General features: G+C 36.4%; 1 protein-coding gene across 1 annotated transcript in view; it reads left to right on the top strand.

Moving 5' to 3' along the window:
• LOC125922357 (transmembrane protease serine 11A-like) overlaps positions 1-15195 on the top strand; it is a 52687-nt gene extending 37492 nt beyond the window's left edge. Inside the window, exons 7-10 of the mRNA XM_049630020.1 lie at positions 660-831; positions 8163-8422; positions 12946-13088; positions 14835-15195. Coding sequence (XP_049485977.1) covers positions 660-831; positions 8163-8422; positions 12946-13088; positions 14835-14996 — 737 coding nt within the window. The 3' untranslated portion in view covers positions 14997-15195. The remainder of the gene's footprint in view (positions 1-659; positions 832-8162; positions 8423-12945; positions 13089-14834) is intronic.
• Positions 15196-19859: the final 4664 nt, after the last annotated feature.

The raw sequence follows: 19859 nt of genomic DNA, 5'->3' as shown, positions 1-19859 counted from the left end.
TATTTTCCTTATTAGCATCATGTTCTAAACAGGCTTAATTCTTAGGAACTTAAGCAGCAAAGTAATCTCTGATCTGATGCACATAATAGAGTACATATTTAGTCCCACCAATAGTGAATGGGATGTTTGTGTGGAAACATGGAACTCTTCACCCAGAAGAGTAAGAAACTGGTCATTATATGTTAACCCATGCACACCTTAGGAACTAGTCATACAGAAAAATGTATGGGAGAAGGAGTTTCAGCAAATGGGCAATTACTTGTCTGGTGAGTTCTACGGATAAAAACTTGTACTTTTACTGTGTAAAAATGTGTCAAAGTAACACGCTGGATCATCTGAAACTGGGAAGCAAAAATTATAGTAGGAGCTCCCAGGATATCTAGATAATTGATACCATAAGTCTTCAGGAAACATAACTTTGTGATATGTCAACCCTTTGTAGTTTAACATAACTTTAGTAGGCAATATATATATCCACATCTATAAATGCAGGGATGAGCAAAACATCAGCATATCAGGAAACACAGAGGATAGGTGTTAATATTGTACATGTTTACATAATGATAGATGCAAATATTGCATTCTAGTACTCTATTAGGTACTCTGAATCAAAGACTATGGAGATATTTCTTATAACTTAGTGATTTTATCTCTTACAGGTTGTGGTAAACGAGTTGTTCCATTAATAGTCAACAGAATAATGTCTGGAGACATTGCAGCCAAGGCTGCCTGGCCATGGCAAGCTTCCCTTCAGCGAAATAACATACATCAGTGTGGGGCCACCTTGATTAGTAATACATGGCTCATCACCGCAGCACACTGCTTTAAGAAGTAAGTTATTGACTGTAAGTTGGCCCTCACTACTGCTAAAAAACTGAGTGTTATGTTCTGATTAATAACCAACGTCCCCCAATATTACCGAGGTAAATGAGAAAATTTTCTTTCAGGCTTTTTTCTAATGTGTTATAGTTGCATACGTATTTGAAAGTCAGTGAGGGTAGTAGTCCTTATCCTAGCATTCATTTGTCATGTCCTCACAGGTTTTGGTGGTTTTTTTGGAGTATAGTTGACACAAATGTCACATTAATTTCAGGTGTATAACATGGTGATTCAACTTCTTTATGTTATGCTATGCTTACCACAAATGTGGCTACCATCTGGCACCATACAACGCTATTATAATACCATTGGCTATATTTCCTATGCTTGCTTTTATTCCTGTGACTTATTTATTCCATATTTTCTCCATCCCTCAATACCTCTCCCCTCTGGCAACCACCATGTATGCATATATATATATATATATATATATATATATATACACACACACACACATATGTATATATGCATGCATACACACACATACACACACATATATATAAACACACATATGTACATATATGTATATATCAATATATATCAAATCTTTCTTATCTATTCATTTATCAGTGGACACTTAAGTTGCTTCCATATCCTGGCTATTGTAAATAATGTTGCAATAAAACATAGGGGTGTATATACCTTTTTTGTTTTAGTTTCTTCTTTTAAAGTTTTTATTTAAATTCCTGTTAGTTCACATACAGTGTAACATTAGTTTTAACTGTAGAATTTAATGATTCAGCACTTACATACCACATCCAGAGCTCATCACAACAAGTGTACTCCTTAATCTCCATCACCTTTTAAGCACATCCTTCCACCCACCTCCACTCTGGTAACCATCAGTTTGTTCTCTATAGTGAAGAGTCTGTTTCTTGGTTTGCCTCTCTCTTTTTCCCTTTGTTCATTTGTTTTGTTTCTTAAATCCTTCAGATGAGTGAAAACACATGGTATTTGTCCTTCTCTGACTTATTTCACTTAGCATAATACCATCCAGCTCTGGGATGACTGGTGGCTCAGTTGGTTAAGCGTTGGACTCTTGATCTCAGCTTAGGTCTTGAGATCATTGTCATGAATTCAAGCCCAGCACTGGGCTCTGCACTGGGCTTGAAGCCTACTTAAAAAAAAAAAAAGTCTCTAGCTCCATCCATGTTGTTGCAAATGGCAAGATTTGGCTTGAAATTAGCTTGGAAATTGGCAAGATTGGCTTGAAATTTCTTTGGCAAGAAATGGCTAAGTAATATCCCATTACATATATACTATATCTTCTTTGTCCATTCAACAGCCAATGGACATTTGGGCTGTTTCTATAATTTAGCTATTGTAGATAATGCTGCCATAAACATCAGGGTACATGTGTCCCTTTGAATTCATATTTTTGTATCCTTTGGTAAATATCTAGTAGTATGATTGCTGGATCATAAGGTAGTTCTATTTTTAACTTTTTGAGGAAACTCCATACTGTTTTCCAGAGTGGCTGCACCAGTTTGCATTCCCACCAACAATGCAAGAGGGTTCTCCTTTCCTGGCAAGCTCACCAACACCTGCTGGTGCTTATGTTGTTGATTTTAGCCATACTAACAGGTGTGAGGTGATATCTCATTGTAGTTTTCATTTGGGGTGCATAGATCTTTTTGAATTAGTGTTTTTGTTTTCTTTGGATAAATACCCAGTAGTGGAATTACAGGGTCATATATGGTAATTCTGTTTTTATTTATTTATTTTTTTAAAGTTTATTTATTTTGAAAGAGAGAGCCCACACATGGGAGCAGGGGAAGGGCAGAGAGAGAGGGAGAGACAGAATCCCAAGCAGACTCCCCACCATCAGCACTAAGCCTGCCACAGGGCTCAAACTCACAAATTGTGAGATCACGCCCTGAGCCCAAATCAAGAGTCAGATGCTTAACTGATTGAGCCACCCAGGCATCCCAGTAATTCTATTTTTAATTTTTTGAGGAACCACCATATGATTTTTCAAAGTGGCTGTACCAATTTACATTCTCACCAATAGTGCCTAAGGGTTCCTTTTTATCCACAACCTGGCCAACACTTGTTGTTCCTTATCTTTTTAATTTTAGTCATTCTGACACGTATAAGGTGATGTCTCATTTGGTTTTGATTTGCATTTCTCTGATTACCAGTGATGTTGAGAATTTTTTCATGTGTCTGTTGGCCATCTGTATATCCCCTTTGGAAAAATGTCTATTTGGGCCTACTGCCCATTTTTCAATTAGATCACTTGTTTTTTTTGGTGTTGAGTTGTACAAGTTCTTTATATATTTTGATTATTAACCCTTATCAGGTATATCATTTGTAAATATACTCTTCCGTTCAGTAGGCTGCCTTTTTGTTTTGTTTACGGTTTCCTTCACTGTGCAGAAGCCTCCAAATAACCAAAGCCATCTTGAGAAAGAACAGGGCTGAAGGAACCACAATCCCAGATTTCAAGATACACTACAAAGTTGTGGTGATCAAGACAGTATGATATTGATACAAAAATAGACACATAAATCAATAGAACAGAATAAAGATCCCAGAAATAAACCAATAATTATATGGCCCATTAATCTACAACAAAGGAGGCAAGAATATACAATGGGACAAAAGACAGTCTCTTCAACAAATGGTGTTGGGAAAACTCGACAGCTACATGCAAAAGAATGAAACTGGACCACCATCTTACACCATACACAAAAATAAACTCAAAATGGATTAAAGACCTAAATGTGACACCTGAAACTACAAAATTCCTAGAAGAAAACACAGGCAGCAACCTCTTTGACATTAGCTGTAGACATTTTTCTAGACATGTCTCCTCAGGTAAGGGAAACAAAAGCAAAATTAAACTATACCAAAACTATACTACTATTCAAAAACTTTTTCACAGTGAAGGAAACCATCAACAAAATAAAACAAAAAGACAACCCACCAAATGGGAGAAGATATTTGCAAATAAAATTCCGACTTTTGATACCATGGTAATTCTGTCTACCGGAGTCTAAATCTGAATATAGAGACTTAGATTCTTAAAGTTTGAAAGACATCAGAGCTCAACAGGCCAATATGTTAGAATGCAAAGAAATCCCTAGTTTTCTAGTTGGGCATCGAATATCTCAAAGTAAGGAGAACTTACTAGCTCCAAAGTCAGCCAATTTTGTGGTAGATGGATCCACTTTCGCAAATATCCTTATAACAATGAACATCAAATCTGCAACCTAATAACTTTTATCCACTGATATATTTTTTTTTTTTTAATCTGGAACATCAGGGATCAAATTTATTTCCTTCTCCATAGAACCATGGAGAGAACTAATTCCTTATTTTCTCTTTTTCAAGCCAGATAATATAAAATAAATGCGAATCTCAAAACCATATGTGAAAATAAATATCACTACTTTTTCACAACATCAGCTTCAGATATCCTACAATCTTACTTCTTCTCCTCTACATGTTCTTGATTTTGTCAGTGTCTTCCTTAAATCATGCTTCCAAGAACCAAAACACTCTTCAAAATAGATAGTATGATTGGGGTGCCTGGGTGGCTCAGTCAGTTAAGTGTCCAACTCTTGATTTTGGCTCAGGTGATGATTTCACATTTCATGCAATTGAGCCCCACATCAGGGTCTATGCTGACAGCGCAGAGCCTGCTTGGGATTCTCTCCTCTCCACCTCTATGCTGCCCCCTCCCAAATAAATATAAATAAACATAGTAAAAAATTAGCATGACTAATGTCATAATGACAAAGTAAAATGCGAGGGCTTTTGAAAAAATAAAATAACATAAATTGAATGGAAGGTTATAGTTAGCTCAGTAATTGAACAACTCTATCTAAAGGATGATGATTAAGAATTGCTATTGAAAGACTGCAGATGTTTTTTATGGCCCACCAAAGATCTTTATTCTGCACTGTGTCCTAGACAATGTATTTTCTGGGCTTGGTAGGTGATATGGAAGTTACAATCAACAAAGTAGCTGATGATAGATGCTGGAAAGGATAACAAATGTGGGTAAGAAAAACAAATTTCAACAGGACTTTAATTATGTTAGAATCATAAGCAAGAACTAAATGATTAATTTTGGTAAATATAAATGTAAGGCTCTACATTGAGTCAAAAAAATCTAAGTATATCAGTACCAAAGGCATATTTGTGCTTTAACATGTGCAAATTGCTTAAAATTTTTTTCAGAAAATAGCCTACTATGAGTTAGTTGTTCACAAAACTACATTATGATTTAAATTGAATTAAAAGAAATGCAGATTTCAAAATAAAGGAGACATTAGACTCTTTGTTGGTCAAATCCTGACTGGGATAGTGAGTTCTGTCCTGGACAACACACTCAAAGAAAAATTGAGAAAATGAAATGTTCTCAAACTATAGAGTGTTGGATGGTAAAGAAAGGTGATAGTATAATTGTATGGTTTACTTTGCCATTCAAAGCCTATGTCTGAGACACTTTCCTGTGCAAGAGAATTAGGGAATCAAGGAAGAACTTTCAATAGTTAGAGCTGCTCAAACATGCAAGGGATTCCAAGGTGAAGAAAGAGATTCTAAGGGAAAGGCGATGTTCCCATCTGCAGAAGGGTTCAAGCATAGACCATTGCTACCTGAGACTGTGTTCTTACAACAACAACTATTAGCACTTATTAAGCTCCAGTGTGGTACAAATTTTTGATTAGATGCTTAAGATTGGTTTTACATAGGGGCACCTGGGTGACTCAGTTAAGCCTCCTACTATGGCTCAGGTCATGATCTTATCTTATGGTTGGTGAGTTCGAGCCCCACGTTGCATCAGGCTCTTTGCTGACAGCTCAGAGCCTGGAGCCTGCTTCAGATTCAGTGTCTCTATCCCTTTCTGCCCCTCCCTTGCTCATGCTGTCTCTTTCTCTCTCAAAAGTAAATAAACATTTAAAAAAAATTTTTTAAAGGATTGATTTCACATAATTCTTACACTCACCTCATTAAGTAAACAATGCTCAATAAGCTTTTTTTCACTGAGCAAAATAAGAAAAGTTAAGTAACTTGCCCAAGGTCACAATGTTAGGGGAGGGTGGAATTGAACACAAGCATGTATGTCTGCCTCATGCAAAGTTCCATCTTTCAAGCACTGGATCAGTGAGAGGACCAAATGACTTTTTATGGCCTTCCCTAGTTTGAGATTGTTTGATATCATTGCACTCTTATACTGACTGAACACTTTAAGAACTCTTATCACATGGATCGACTTTCAAGCTAATAATCAACAAAATTCCCAGATCCTTTTTATAGGGATGGCTTCCAACCCAGGAATCACACTTTCAATTTTTACAATTTAGTCGGGGATCTAAATTACTGTTTTATACTCATTATCATTATCATTTTTTTTATTTGGGCCCAGTTTAAAATTTTTTTAAGTTTATTTGTAATCTTCACTTGGGATCTTTCATGTCAGGTGTTTCTTTCAGGTTTTCTGTCCACAATGTAACAAATACAAGTTGTATTAAATAGTATCAGGGTTTTGTTTGAAAGTTCTGAAATGATCACTTCCATTTAAGTAAATGCAATTCAAGGTCTGTCCTTTGCACTTCCAAGTTCGAAATACTTGATTTATGTTAAGTTTATCTAGGTATGACTAAGGTGAGGGAGCAGATTTGCACAAATAAAATTCACAAGAGATTTATTTATAAACAAAAATGTCAATATATTTATGCAAATGAACAATTGTGTTCACAAACCATTTTTATTTAGCTTTTCTCATTATTTTTGCACATCAAAACTGTGTATAAAAACACGATTTAAAATTTAAATTTAAGTTCCCGTAAAGATAAAAATAATAATCCCAACATAATTACAGCTGTCAAATTGGACTTAAACCCTATGATATGTTTATATGCTTCTTTCTATGACTAAAGCTACCTATTAGGAAATAATTAGGTTGAGGAACAAGTATCTATATGGGCAGTATCTGTTTCTGCTTATCCCTCATGGACGGTGTTAGTTAAGTACTTAGTTAAGAATACTAATCTTGCTATTAATAAATAGATTTTGATGGGAGACCATGTCCAATAAAGAGAAGAGCAGAGAGAGGCAAGCAGACATGATACGTGGCAAATAGTTTAACCTATCTAGGTTTTATTTTCCTTATGTATAAAACAAAGGCTTTACTAGATGATCTTTTATTACTAAATGACCTTTCCAATCTCCATATGTACCATGATCTGCCAGTTGTGTAAGCCCACAAGCTAAAAGTTGCTCACAAGCTAGAAGTCATCCATACTTGGTCATCTTTCACAAGACTTCTGACAAATTTTTTTCTTAAATGTTTATTTATTTTAGAGAAAGAGGATCCAAAGCAGGCTCTGTGCTTTCAGCACAGAGCCCAATGTGGGGCTCGATCCCAAGAACTGTGAGATCATGACCTGAGCTGAAGTGAGAAGGTTAACTGACTGAGGCATCCAGGCGCTCCTACTTCTGACAACTTTTACCTCATTCACTCTTACCTTCCAACAATCTATTCTCCAGAAAGAACTTACGTGATTTTTTTTAATGTAAATGAGACTACATTACTCTTGTCTTAAAATCATCCAGTGAATTCCCATATCACTTGAATAAAATCTAAACACACTATTCATGACCTATAAGACACTCCAAAATCTGGTTCCTGCCTACCTCGCCAGCCTCATGCCCCACCACTCTTCCCTTGGGTCTCGAACTGCAGCCCATCTGATGTAAGCCTTGGGAAGTTTGTCTGGAAATTTGTCTCCCTGCCTTCTCACAGCTAATTCCTCATAAACCATGTCTCAGCCTAAACATCCTATTCTCAAAAGAGAATTATCTAACTACCCCCCTGTACTCTATTCCACTACCCTATTTTATTTTATTCACAGCCCTTATCACTGCTTGGATTTATTTATCTGTTAATTCATTTTGTTCTTTTTCCTTCACTGGAATTGAATACTGCCACCAGCAGGGACCTTTTCTGTCTGGTTCACTACTTCAAACCCAGCACTTCAAATAAGACTTAGCATACAGAATTTCAACAAATATTTGCTGAAGAGATAAATGAATGATAGCTTATATGCTTTACAGTTCTAGAAATCAATAATTCTTATTTGGATTTCAGCTCTAAGATACTGTTTGTATACAGTTTATCTTTCAAAATAGCAATAGTCTATATTTAAAGGTCAAAGGAAACTATCACTACAACCAAATATTTTTAAGATGGAGTTTTATTAGCCTTCATGCAGTTATTATAGTGCTGCAGTTTATATGTACAGTTTATATGCATTTCTAACCTTTTCCAGTAATGCAAATCCACATCAATGGACTGTTAGTTTTGGAACAACAATCAACCCTCCATTAATGAAAAGAAATATCAGAAGAATTATTGTCCATGAGAGATATCACTCCCCAGCAAGAGAGTATGACATTGCTGTTGTACAGTTCTCTCCCAAGGTCACCTTTACTAATGACATCCGCCGGGTTTGTTTGCCAGAAGCCTCTGCATCCTTCCAACCCAATTCAACTGTTTATATCACAGGATTTGGAGCACTTTTCTACGGTGGTAGGTATCTCAGAAAGGACACAGAGCTCTAAATCCAATTTAGGACAGTGTGATTTAATCTAATCTCCATTAATATATCCTGCCAGCCATTTCCACACAGCTTGATTGGATTAGAGCTCTTACTTTGTCAGTGACAGAAACTCAACTCAAACTAACTAAAGCAAAAATAATAATAAAATGGCAAATTCAGCCCTTGTGATTTGGAAATCAAGACAGAGGAGATGAGTCTTGTTTTAGACATAGCTGGATTCAGGAGTTTGCATGTCATTAAATGCTGAATCTCTGAATCTTCCCATTTCTGGCTCTGTTTTCCCCTAGATTGCCTTCATATGGAGGGATTCTAGTTCATAGTGTCAAAGGTGGCCAACAACATCAAGGTTTACATCATGTTCCCCTAATAGATGCAGAGGGAAGAACATGTCCTTTTCTTTGCCAGAATCTACATTAATCCCTGAAAAGGTTTCCTTTGGCCCCGTTTGTGTCCAGGGCACTTGGGTTGACTCACTAACTCAGGTACTCTCTCCTGTGCCTATACCAAGAAAGGAAGGTGTGTGATAGACAGCCTGGTCAGACTCACATAGAATAGGGAGAGGCAGCTCCAAAGGGGTAGGCTTCAAGGAAGACATAAAAGAAGTGAATGTTCCCTCAGCAACACTAGAGTCTATTTCTATGTGCTGTTGTCTATGCAATGCCAGGTGTGCATCAGATGTGTTGTCATCTTCATGCCCACTTTCCCTCCAACGCTTCCTCCCTTTATGCCTCATCTCTGTGAGCCCCCCTCTACCTTTTTAATCTATTAATCCCCTTGGTTTGCTCCACTACTCATTTTCACTTTCCTGGGTCACTTCACAAGTTTTTCTGTTTCTCAGCTACAATGTCCAATTACAGCCAAATCTGCTTCAGAATTACAGAGGCTAATTTAGAGATCGTCTCTGATAACAAAGCTTCCGTGGCTCTCTCTAAACTGATTTAACTTGATATACTACCTTACACTTCTAATAAGTAAAAATGATTTTGTTTTTGGATGCTTTTTTGGCATAGTCAGATACACTCTGGATTGTAAAATCTGGTCTAGGTACTTACATATAACAACAGCAAGAGAGTTTCCTTAACTCTGGGCATAAGAAGATAAAGAAAAGCCTTTCTGGGAATGACAAAATCCATTCACAGAGCTCTGTACAATTCCTTTATATATAAAAACACTAAAGAATAAACCGTTAATTCTTAGTCTCCACTAAGGAACTAGGAATATCTTTCACTAATGTACCCAAGAATAGTCTTGATGGTCTCTAGATTTTTTCCAGGTGTCTCATACGGTTTCATTTCTATTATACAAACTGAGATATGTATGGCTTTCTTTACAGCCATATTACCAATCACAGAAATTATTCATATCTTACTAATCCCAGGGCAGCTGAGTAGAGCTGTAAGCATAACACCTCTATGTCTGCACTCTCTCTGATGGGTTTTCTTATAATATAGAATTTACACTCCCTGCTTCATGATGATGGGAGGGGCATTTCATTTGCCCTTTGGTTTGGTGGGAAGAATCAGTTCTGGCGTGGAGTTTGAGGTTGGCAGAAATATACCTGCTGTAATACTTTTTGGGTAGCAATGGAATCTAAATGGCATGTATAGAACCCAAAGCTGAACCCATTTTTTTCAAGCATCCATAAAACATTCACCAATACTGACCAAAAGTAGATCATATCTAGCTCCATAATACAATCTTCAACAACTTTAAAGAACTGAAATCATACACAGTATCTGTCTGATCATAATGAAAGCAAACTAGAAACCATTAGCAGAAAGAGAACAGAAAAATCTCTAACTGCTTAGAAATTAAACAATACCCTTCTACAAAAAATTTTTTTTAACGTTTATTTATTTTTGAGACAGAGAGAGACAGAGCATGAACGGGGGAGGGGCAGAGAGAGAGGGAGACACAGAACTGGAAGCAGGCTCCAGGCTCTGAGCCATCAGCCCAGAGCCCGACGCGGGGCTCGAACTCACGGTCGGTGAGATCGTGACCTGAGCTGAAGTCGGACGCTCAACCGACTGAGCTACCCAGGCGCCCCAAACAATACCCTTCTAAATAATACATAGGTTACAGAGGAAGTCTTAAAGAAAATTTTAAGTATACAAAAGACTGAAAATGAAAAAGAAAACAACATCAATATGCGCAGGATGTAGCTAAAACAATGCAGAGAGGGAAATTTATAGCAACTGAAGACATTAGAAAAGAAGAAAATTCTCAAATCAATAATCTAAGTTCTTACTTAAGTCAGAAATAAAGAGCAAAATAAGCCTAAAACAAGCAAAAGGAAGGAAATAATAATAGGTATAAATGAATAAAGTCAAAATTAAGAAAAAATAGAGAAAATTAGTGAAATAAAAGGCTGACTCTTTTAAAAAACAATACTTTGTGAGAAACATCATTAAGCATTCCCACAATAGTTGAGAAATAGTTCAGGGATGCCTGGAATTTATGTGCTGTATTTTTTATAAATTTTGCCAACCAGTTTTCTGAAAAAGTTATAAATTTATATTGTTAGGTACAATATGTAGATTGTCAATTTTACTTTACCATTCCTGACACTGGACATGAATTTTTTTAACTGACAATGTCGTAGGAAAAAAAAAAAAAAGACAAAACACCAGTTCATTCAAAGAACAGAATAACTTAAGCACTTTTTAAACACTTCAGTAATCACCTCTCCAGAAATAAATCCTGAACTGGTATTCTACTAAAATTGGTATGTCTATTAGTTTCCCATTGCTGTGTAACAAATTACCACAAATTTAACAGCTTCAAACAGCAAGCATTTATTATTTCACAGTTTCCATGGGTCAGAATTTCAGACACAGCTTAGCTAGGTCCTCTTTTCAAGGTATCACAAAACAGCAATCAAGGTATCCACTGGAGTTGTGGTCTCCATCTGCAGCTCTGGGTTCTCTTTCAAGGTCACTGGTTGCTATGGAATACAGTTTCTTGCAGCTATAGAACTCATAGCAGCTTGCTTCTTCAAAACCATTAGGAAAAAGTCTCTGAACTCAGGGAAGGCCTAAACCCTTTTGAAAATGAGGTTCACCTCATTAGGTCAGGCCCACCTTGGATAATCTCCCTTTTGATGAACTCAATGTCAAACTGATTACATCCGGAGAATTCCCTTACCTATGCCATGTAACATAACCTAATCATGAGAATGACATCCATTATATTCACAGATCCCATCCACAGTTGGAGGCCGAAGCAGGGGAGGAGATCACATAGGAATCTTGGAAATCATTGTAGATTCTGTCTACCACATGTCAGTTTCCTGACCAGTATGTGGTTTGATATAAAGAATCCCCGAATGCTTGTGATATTCTTTGTTTCCACCAGAGGCAGTTATCTTCCTGTCATAACATTGGTTTCTACAACTCAGGATCTAGTTTATCTGGAGTCCCAAACTTGTAATACATTAGAAAATTAAATCATTGACTTTAAATGTCATTACATATGTAAAAGTTCTTCATAAAATGTAAATGATAAAATAAATGTACACAGTATTTTAGTTATTTTATCAAGCCAAAGGAGGAAGCTATCTAAACCTGACAAGTTTCTAGAAACAATCCGGAATCCACAAATACAAACTGTATTTTTAAAAATGAGTGCTTTCCTACCTATATATATAAATGGATTGGTTTAAAGAAAAAGTATGATGCTAAACCAAATAATTCTGTCAGAGAAAGACGAACACCATATGATTTCACTCATATGTGGGATTTAAGTAAGACACACACAAACAAAGGAGCAAAAGAAAAAAGAAAGAAACAGACCAAGAAACAGACTCTTAACTGATGGTTACCAGAGAGAGGTGGGAGAGGCGATAGATAAAATAAGCAATGGGGATTAAGAAATGCACTTGTTGTGACGAGCACCGGGTGATGCATGGAAGAGGTGAATCACTAAATTGTGCACCTAAAACTAACATAACACTGTGTTAACTATACTAGAATTAAGATAAAATAAAATAGGGGTGCCTGGGTGGCTCAGTCAGTTAGGCATCCGACTTCAGCTCAGGTCATGATCCTGCAGTTTGTGAGTTCGAGCCCCTCATCCGGCTCTGTGCTGACAGCGCAAAGCCTGGAGCCTGCTTTGGATTCTGTGTCTCCCTCTGCCTCTGCCCCTCTCTGCTCATGCTCTGTCTCTCTCTGTCTCTCAATAATAAATAAACATTAAAAAAAGATGAAATAAAATAATAAAAATAAAGTAAATGTACAAAGGTTTTCCAGAAAAAGACACAAATGTTTTTCTTACAAGTATAGGTATTTACAAAAATATGATAAGGGCAATAATTATCATTTAAATGTGCCAGATTTTAAAGACAGATTTATTCTCTAGAAACTGCTTATATTAACTTCATTTTGTATTGACAGCTTCAATATGAAATATGTTCGATTAGGAAAAAAGTCCACTCACTTCTTTCTAGCTAAGGACGTTGATTGTAAACACTAAAATTACTTTGTTTTCCCTTAAGGGGAATCCCAAAATAATCTTCGAGAAGCCAGACTGAAAATCATAAGTGATGATGTGTGCAAACAACCACACATATATGGCCATGATATAAAATTTGGAATGTTTTGTGCTGGATATCTGGAAGGAATTTATGATGCCTGCAGGGTAGGTAGAAATTATTTTGATATCATTAACTCAAAATATTTTTTATCTCTTCCAAGAAATATTCAATGTTCTTTATGTTTGTACCAATATAGATATTTTGTCAGTTCAGGAATTTCTAAATGCATATTTTACAACACAAACATTTTTGGATGTTTTATTAAGCAAAATGATATAAGCAGAGTTTCTTTAAAGCTATCAAACAAACTAACCAACCAAATTAAATTTTCTTAATATCAGAAGTCCAAAGGTTCATACAGCAAAGTCCCTTTTCTTAAAGGGGTCTCATCTAGAAAGGAAATCATCATGAACAATGAGCTATGATGAGATGTTTTAAATGATATAATGGAGAGCAAATATCTTTAGTGTGAAGGGAACAATTTTGCAGCAAATATCAGAGAAATCACACTTAAATGAGGCCTGAAGCATAAATGGCACTTAGAAGTTATACAACAAGAAAATACTATTATTTTTCTATACATAGAGCATAGCAAAAATAATGAAGGTATGAAATTATAATTCATATTTGAGGGAATTCTAAGTAATCTGTTGGCTCTCAGCATAAGGAGAATGAGAGGGCGAGAGGCAGTTAACACTGAGTGAGAAGGTGGATTAGGCCTGGTGCCCTTTCCAGTGCCTTCCTCTGCTGTCTAATAGCTATCCTGTATGTACGTTTTCTGATGAAGGTATAAAGTATGTTTCTTCCTGTAGGTACTTGCTTTATAACATGCGATTCTTGAAAACTTCAAGGAGATGATTGTACATGATGAAATAATGGAAGTTGTTTTGATGTCAGGTGGCAGAAAGCTCTGCCCTGAGTCCCATAAATTACACATGTAAACCTCTGTCAGAAAAGGAACAGGGAGTTTTGTAGCATATAGGCTGGGCAAGAGCAGAATCGGGTACATATCCAGCCTCAGTTGCTGAGAAAGAGGAGAGAGGCAGCTAGAATTCAGAGAATGCACAGAGAGGTCCAAGCCATGATGGAGAAGGGGAAGGTGGTGACAGGAGTCCAGGAGCAGACAGGATATGAGAATCTAGGCAAGTGGTGAGATTCGTGATATGCCTCAGGAAGGAGGTGGTCATAAGGAGATTTCACTAGATTGGGAAGCAGAGGTAAAATTCCTGCTCCATGACTGCGCAAGTGAGTAGTAAAACAAAGCTCTAGACACAGAAAAACTGGGAAAGTTATTGAGAAAAGACTCAAGGACAGGGTCCAAGACATGAATACAGCAATTATAACTGAGGTGCATGATGAGGGGGTTAGTCTGTCTGATAAAACAGAGATCCAAGAACCCTGCTTCGAGCCAGGAGAAAACCAACACCAACTAGACTTTCTGTGTTGTGTATTTGAAATTTGCCAGTAGACCTTAGGCATTCTACACACACACACACACACACACACACACACACACACACAGTAACTATGTGAAATGATAGATGTGTTAATAAAACTGATTGTGGTAATCATTTCACAAATTATGTATATATGTATGTTAAATATCACATTGTACATTTTAACTATATACAATTATATTTGTCAATTACATGTCTATAAATCTGAAAAAATTAAAATGTGGAAACTGAACTTTAAAGCTTTTATAACTTTTGAAATCCATGTTTCAATTAATTGTTCTGTAATTGGTAATCAATAAATATGCTGTCTGTAATAAAATATGTGCTTCATCAGAATATTTTAAGTAATAAGTTCTATATTTAGGTAATTTTATTTCTCTCTTTTATTTTCAGGGTGATTCTGGGGGACCCTTAGTTATAAAGGATTTTAAAGACACCTGGTATCTCATTGGAATCGTGAGCTGGGGAGATAACTGTGGTCAAAAGAACAAACCTGGAGTCTACACAGAAGTGGCTTATTACCGAAACTGGATCACTTCAAAAACAGGCCTCTAATTCTCTATAAAAGTTAAATGTTGACAGCTTTAAGCAAGCTATACGTGTTGAGAATTTAAATGTTTAGTAAATACAGTACAATGAAGTGAAATTAAATGACGTGATTTATTTTAAAATCACTTTAATCAACCCATAGTCAATTTATAAGGGATTTAAATCCTTATAAATTTGTAAAGTAGTGGGTCAATTTATCCTGGCTGGAAGAATACAGCAGGTACTCAACTCTTTACATCATGCAAATTGGAATATAAAAGAGGTGTAATGCAAATTTTTGAAAATAATCTGGATTTTTGGAACATCTTTGTCAAGGGTGTCTCCTTAAGTGAGAAACCTTTTAATCTCTTAAAGAATTCAGGGAAACGTTATATAATTTCTAATCATTTCTCCTGAGCTCACAAATACTTTTTTCTGTTTCTTTATTATTCCAAGTTTTCCAAAGAGATTTTTTTATTTAATACATTTTCTACTTATAAACCCTTTAGAAGGATCCTCGAAAAAAAGTTATATCTAGGAAACAAAATATGGTGATAAAAAATCAGGCCGGAGGGGCGCCTGGGTGGCGCAGTCGGTTAAGCGTCCGACTTCAGCCAGGTCACGATCTCGCGGTCCGTGAGTTCGAGCCCCGCGTCAGGCTCTGGGCTGATGGCTCGGAGCCTGGAGCCTGTTTCCGATTCTGTGTCTGCCTCTCTCTCTGCCCCTCCCCCGTTCATGCTCTGTCTCTCTCTGTCCCAAAAATAAAAAAAAAATAAAAAAAAAAAATCAGGCCGGAGATCTTCTAACCATTTTTACTATGAAACCTCCCTATTTTTGGTGATTTTTTTAACACACACACACACACACACACACACACACACACACAGAAAAAAAGAGAAATATCCCCACCCTTAGATATATCCAAAGAAAGCCTGATTAATAAATGAGTGCACATAATAATTAGCTAGTCACAAATGTATCTTTGTTACAAAACCTGGGGGGAAGGTGATGGTAACTTCATGAGTCATTCCAAAACAATGGCACAAAAATTTGACGTTTCATAGATGCATTTACATGTTTGAACCTCTAGGAGGTAGTTCTTCACATTATTGTAAGGTTAAATGCCTAGAAAAACGAGAATTCCCTAATATGTTGAAGAATCAATGAGTTTGTCTTTCTACATAGAAAGAAACATTTATATCTTTGAATTGATGCAGCTAATTATCTCCTAGGGCTTGTGGCGGTAGCCTAACTATTGCAACCATGAAACACTAGTTAAAAAAAAATGAAATGTAAATTTCAAGGACCTACTGCACAGAACACATAAACAAAGTAATCTGAAAAAAGCCCCTAAGTGTCTCATGAAGACATTAGGAGAGTCAGGCTTGGGTATTTCATGGTACAATTAAATGAAGGCTTTGTGGAAACTGACTCCCTGACAAGGTCAGCGGAATATCAGGCTTGTGGGCAGAGACTGTCATTTATTCATATAAATATAATTTATATTCTATAACTATAAGTCAAATATAAGTCCAAATATAAGCCAAACCATGGAAAAGTTGAGTTACTTTATAATAATGTCTCCCCATGGGCTATTGATAAGGCATGAAACTAATCCTACAATAATCTAAAAGAGACTAACAATTTATTCACACACACACACACACACACACACACACACACACACACACACACAAATCCATAAACTAGACTCAGAGAATTTTAAAGGTTGAAGAAGACTGTGAGTCATTCAGGCCAACACACCTATGGTTCAGATAACTGAAGCCAGGAAATATCAATGACGTGGTAAACCTGTAGGTAGTTTGTACACCCAGTGGGCCTAGAACTGAGGTACCAATTTCACATGCCCTTTTCCTTACAAAGTCTCTTTATGATCACATATATTTATTGGAATAATCAGATCTATAAGAATTTCAGTGACTTCTATTGAATCTATTTTAAATTAGAACTCTTATTTTTCACTTAATGTATGCATTTATGTTCCTATGTGTCTTTTTGTGGCTTGATAGCTCATTATTGCTGAATGATATACCATTGTATGGATGTACCACACAATTTGTTTACCCATTCACCTATTGAAGGACATCTCTGTTGCTTTCAAGTTTTGGCAATTATGACTAAGCTGCTATAAACATTGTGTGCAGGTTTTTGGTAAAAGAATAGATAAATCAATTCAACAGAATAGAGAGCCCAGAAGTAGAGTCATATATATATAACACCAACTGATCTTCGACAAAAGAGCAAACGCAGTTCAGTGGAGAAAGAATAGTCTTTTCAACAAATGGTACTGGAACAACAAGACATCCACAAACCAAAAATGAATCTTGATGCAGACCTTACACCTTTCACAAAATTAACTCAAGATGGGTCATAGACCTAAATGTAAAAGTTTTAAATGATATGATTCACTTGGGCAGCTGACTGCCAATTCTCTGAACTCACTTCAAGATAAAGTTGCTTCTTCATATGTAAAAACATACATAGGCTTATACGTTAGTCAATATTATGGTAGTAGTATATAATTCTGACTTTCGATGTTAAGATTCAAGAAATGATATTAGAGTTACAAACTTTGTATTGCTAAACTGTTTTGGGCAGCATATCATTCTGGCTTACAAATAAGCAAATGTTGTTATATCATTTTAAATTTAATAATAAATAATGATCAGAGGATTCTACAAATAATATCATTGAATCTGTGTTAGGCCAAATCTTAGCATGAATCTTTCAACTGCTTTTACAAATTGCATTTCTTTTAAATAACTAGTTTGAGTGATTCTGAAGCAGAATTTCTCAACCTTGGCACTTTTGACGTTTTGGCCCAGTTCATTCTTTATTGTGAGGGGCTGTCCTGTGCACGGAATACTTAGCAGCTCCCCTGGCCTCTGTCAACTAGATGCCTACAACACACTCCTTCCTCCCAAATTGTGATAACCAAAAATGTCTCCACATGTTGACAAATGTCCCCAAAGGAGAAAAGTGTTCCCTGTTGAGAACTGCTGTTCTGAAGGCATTTGGTCACGTTAGAAACTAAGAGATACCTCAAAATTATGACATTGAGTATTCAAAAATTATGGTCTCCTGATCAAACTGAACATTCACTATCATGTTTCTAAAAGAAATAGCAGAATATGTCAGTGGCTATTTCAAATACAGACTGAGCTCCCCTATACACAATGTGCTTGAAGGATTTCTCTCATACCCCTGCCTAGACTATATTTGTGGAGCCCCATTAACCATTACCATAAAGACAGAATTTTATAAATACAGCCTCTTGTATAGTCTCTCTATCTTGACCACAATCCACAGTAGAAAATATATTTCACATCACAGCTCCATAAATACATACATACATATATATTAAAAATTGACACAGAAGTTTCATAAAATAGTAGTTGCCTTAGTGCAATAAAATCCAATATTTTCTATTCTATTTCAATTTTTTAAAGGGTATGAACATTTAACATTTATTTTATTTTTTAAAATATTTGTTTATTTTCGAGAAAGCTCAAGTGGGGAAGGGGCAGAGAGAGGGGGACAGAGGATCTGAAGCAGGCTCTACCCTGACAGGCTGACAGCAGCAAGCCCCATATGGGGTTCAAATTCATAAACTGTGAGATCATGACCTGACCAAAGTCGGATGCTCAACCAACTGAGCCACCCAAGTGCCCAACATTTTATTTTACTTTAGTTTAAAGTTTATTTATTTTGAGAGAGACAGAGACAGCACAAATGGGGGAGGGGTAGAGAGAGAGGAGACAGAGAATCCCAAGCAGTCTCCACACTGCCAGTGCAGAGCCCAGCGTGGGGCTTGAAGTCATGAAACCATGAGATCATGACCTGAACCAAAATCAAGAGTCGGACTTGCCTGACTGAGCAACCCAGGTGCCCCTCTATTTCAAATTTTTTAATGTTTACCCCACAAAGTAAGTTAATTTTAAAACCTAGCAGGCCATGACCTGCAGTGCCTATAGCACTTTCTAGAATAATAATCCACAATTATTAACATCATATTATTATTATCTCACCTACCCCCACTGCTCTTCCCACCTTCAGTTTCTCCCTACTCTGTCCATTTAGCAAATTGCAGCTCAGTTATGATGCTATTCAATAACATTATTCCCACTCACTCAAATCATCACTGATTTTCTCTTTCCCTGACAGAGTCTAAATCCATATCACCATGGATTTAGATACCTTTTACAATCTGCTAACAACCAACAGACTTTTTGTTTTTCTTGTGTTCAGTGTCCATAACTCTGAATGTTACACTTTATATCCTGAGTACATTCTCCTCTCTGGTCATGCAATGTTCTCTTTGCTCTAGAAGGTCTAACCCAAATATCACTTCTACCAAGAATACTTTTATTATTCCAGATAAAATTACTCTCCATTCAAAAGTTTTTGGCGTTTTTTTGTTCCCCCTCTAAAGCATTTCTCATACTCTACTCTGCATTGCACTTTTAATATACATGTATTATCGCTAAAGTATAGTGCTAGTAGTTCCATAAGACTAAAGACTGATCATTCATTTTTGTATCACTCACAATATTTAGGACATTATTCAGTATATATTATGTTTAGCGAAAGAATAAATTAACAGAGGCAAATTATGATTTCTATGAAGGTAAGAGACCTCAATTCTCAGTTGTTAACTGCTTCCCCCATGTCACTTTCCTGTACACGGCCTTCCAACCTGCGCTGGTCCTGCTTTTATATTCCTGAATGTTCCTAAAGGCTCCCCCCTCCCTGCCTACACCAGAAGTAATCAAAATACAATAAAGCAGGCATAATTGTGGCCTTTCAGGAAGCCCTCTAAATCAAAACTTGTTCTCTATATTCCCTTAAATGAGTACATCCCAAACCCAT

The sequence above is a fragment of the Panthera uncia genome, chromosome B1 (assembly GCF_023721935.1).
Source record: "Panthera uncia isolate 11264 chromosome B1, Puncia_PCG_1.0, whole genome shotgun sequence".
In the NCBI taxonomy this organism is placed as follows: Eukaryota; Metazoa; Chordata; class Mammalia; order Carnivora; family Felidae; genus Panthera; species Panthera uncia.
Note: the sequence above shows the minus strand (reverse complement) of the source record. Positions and strands in the feature narration are given on the sequence as shown.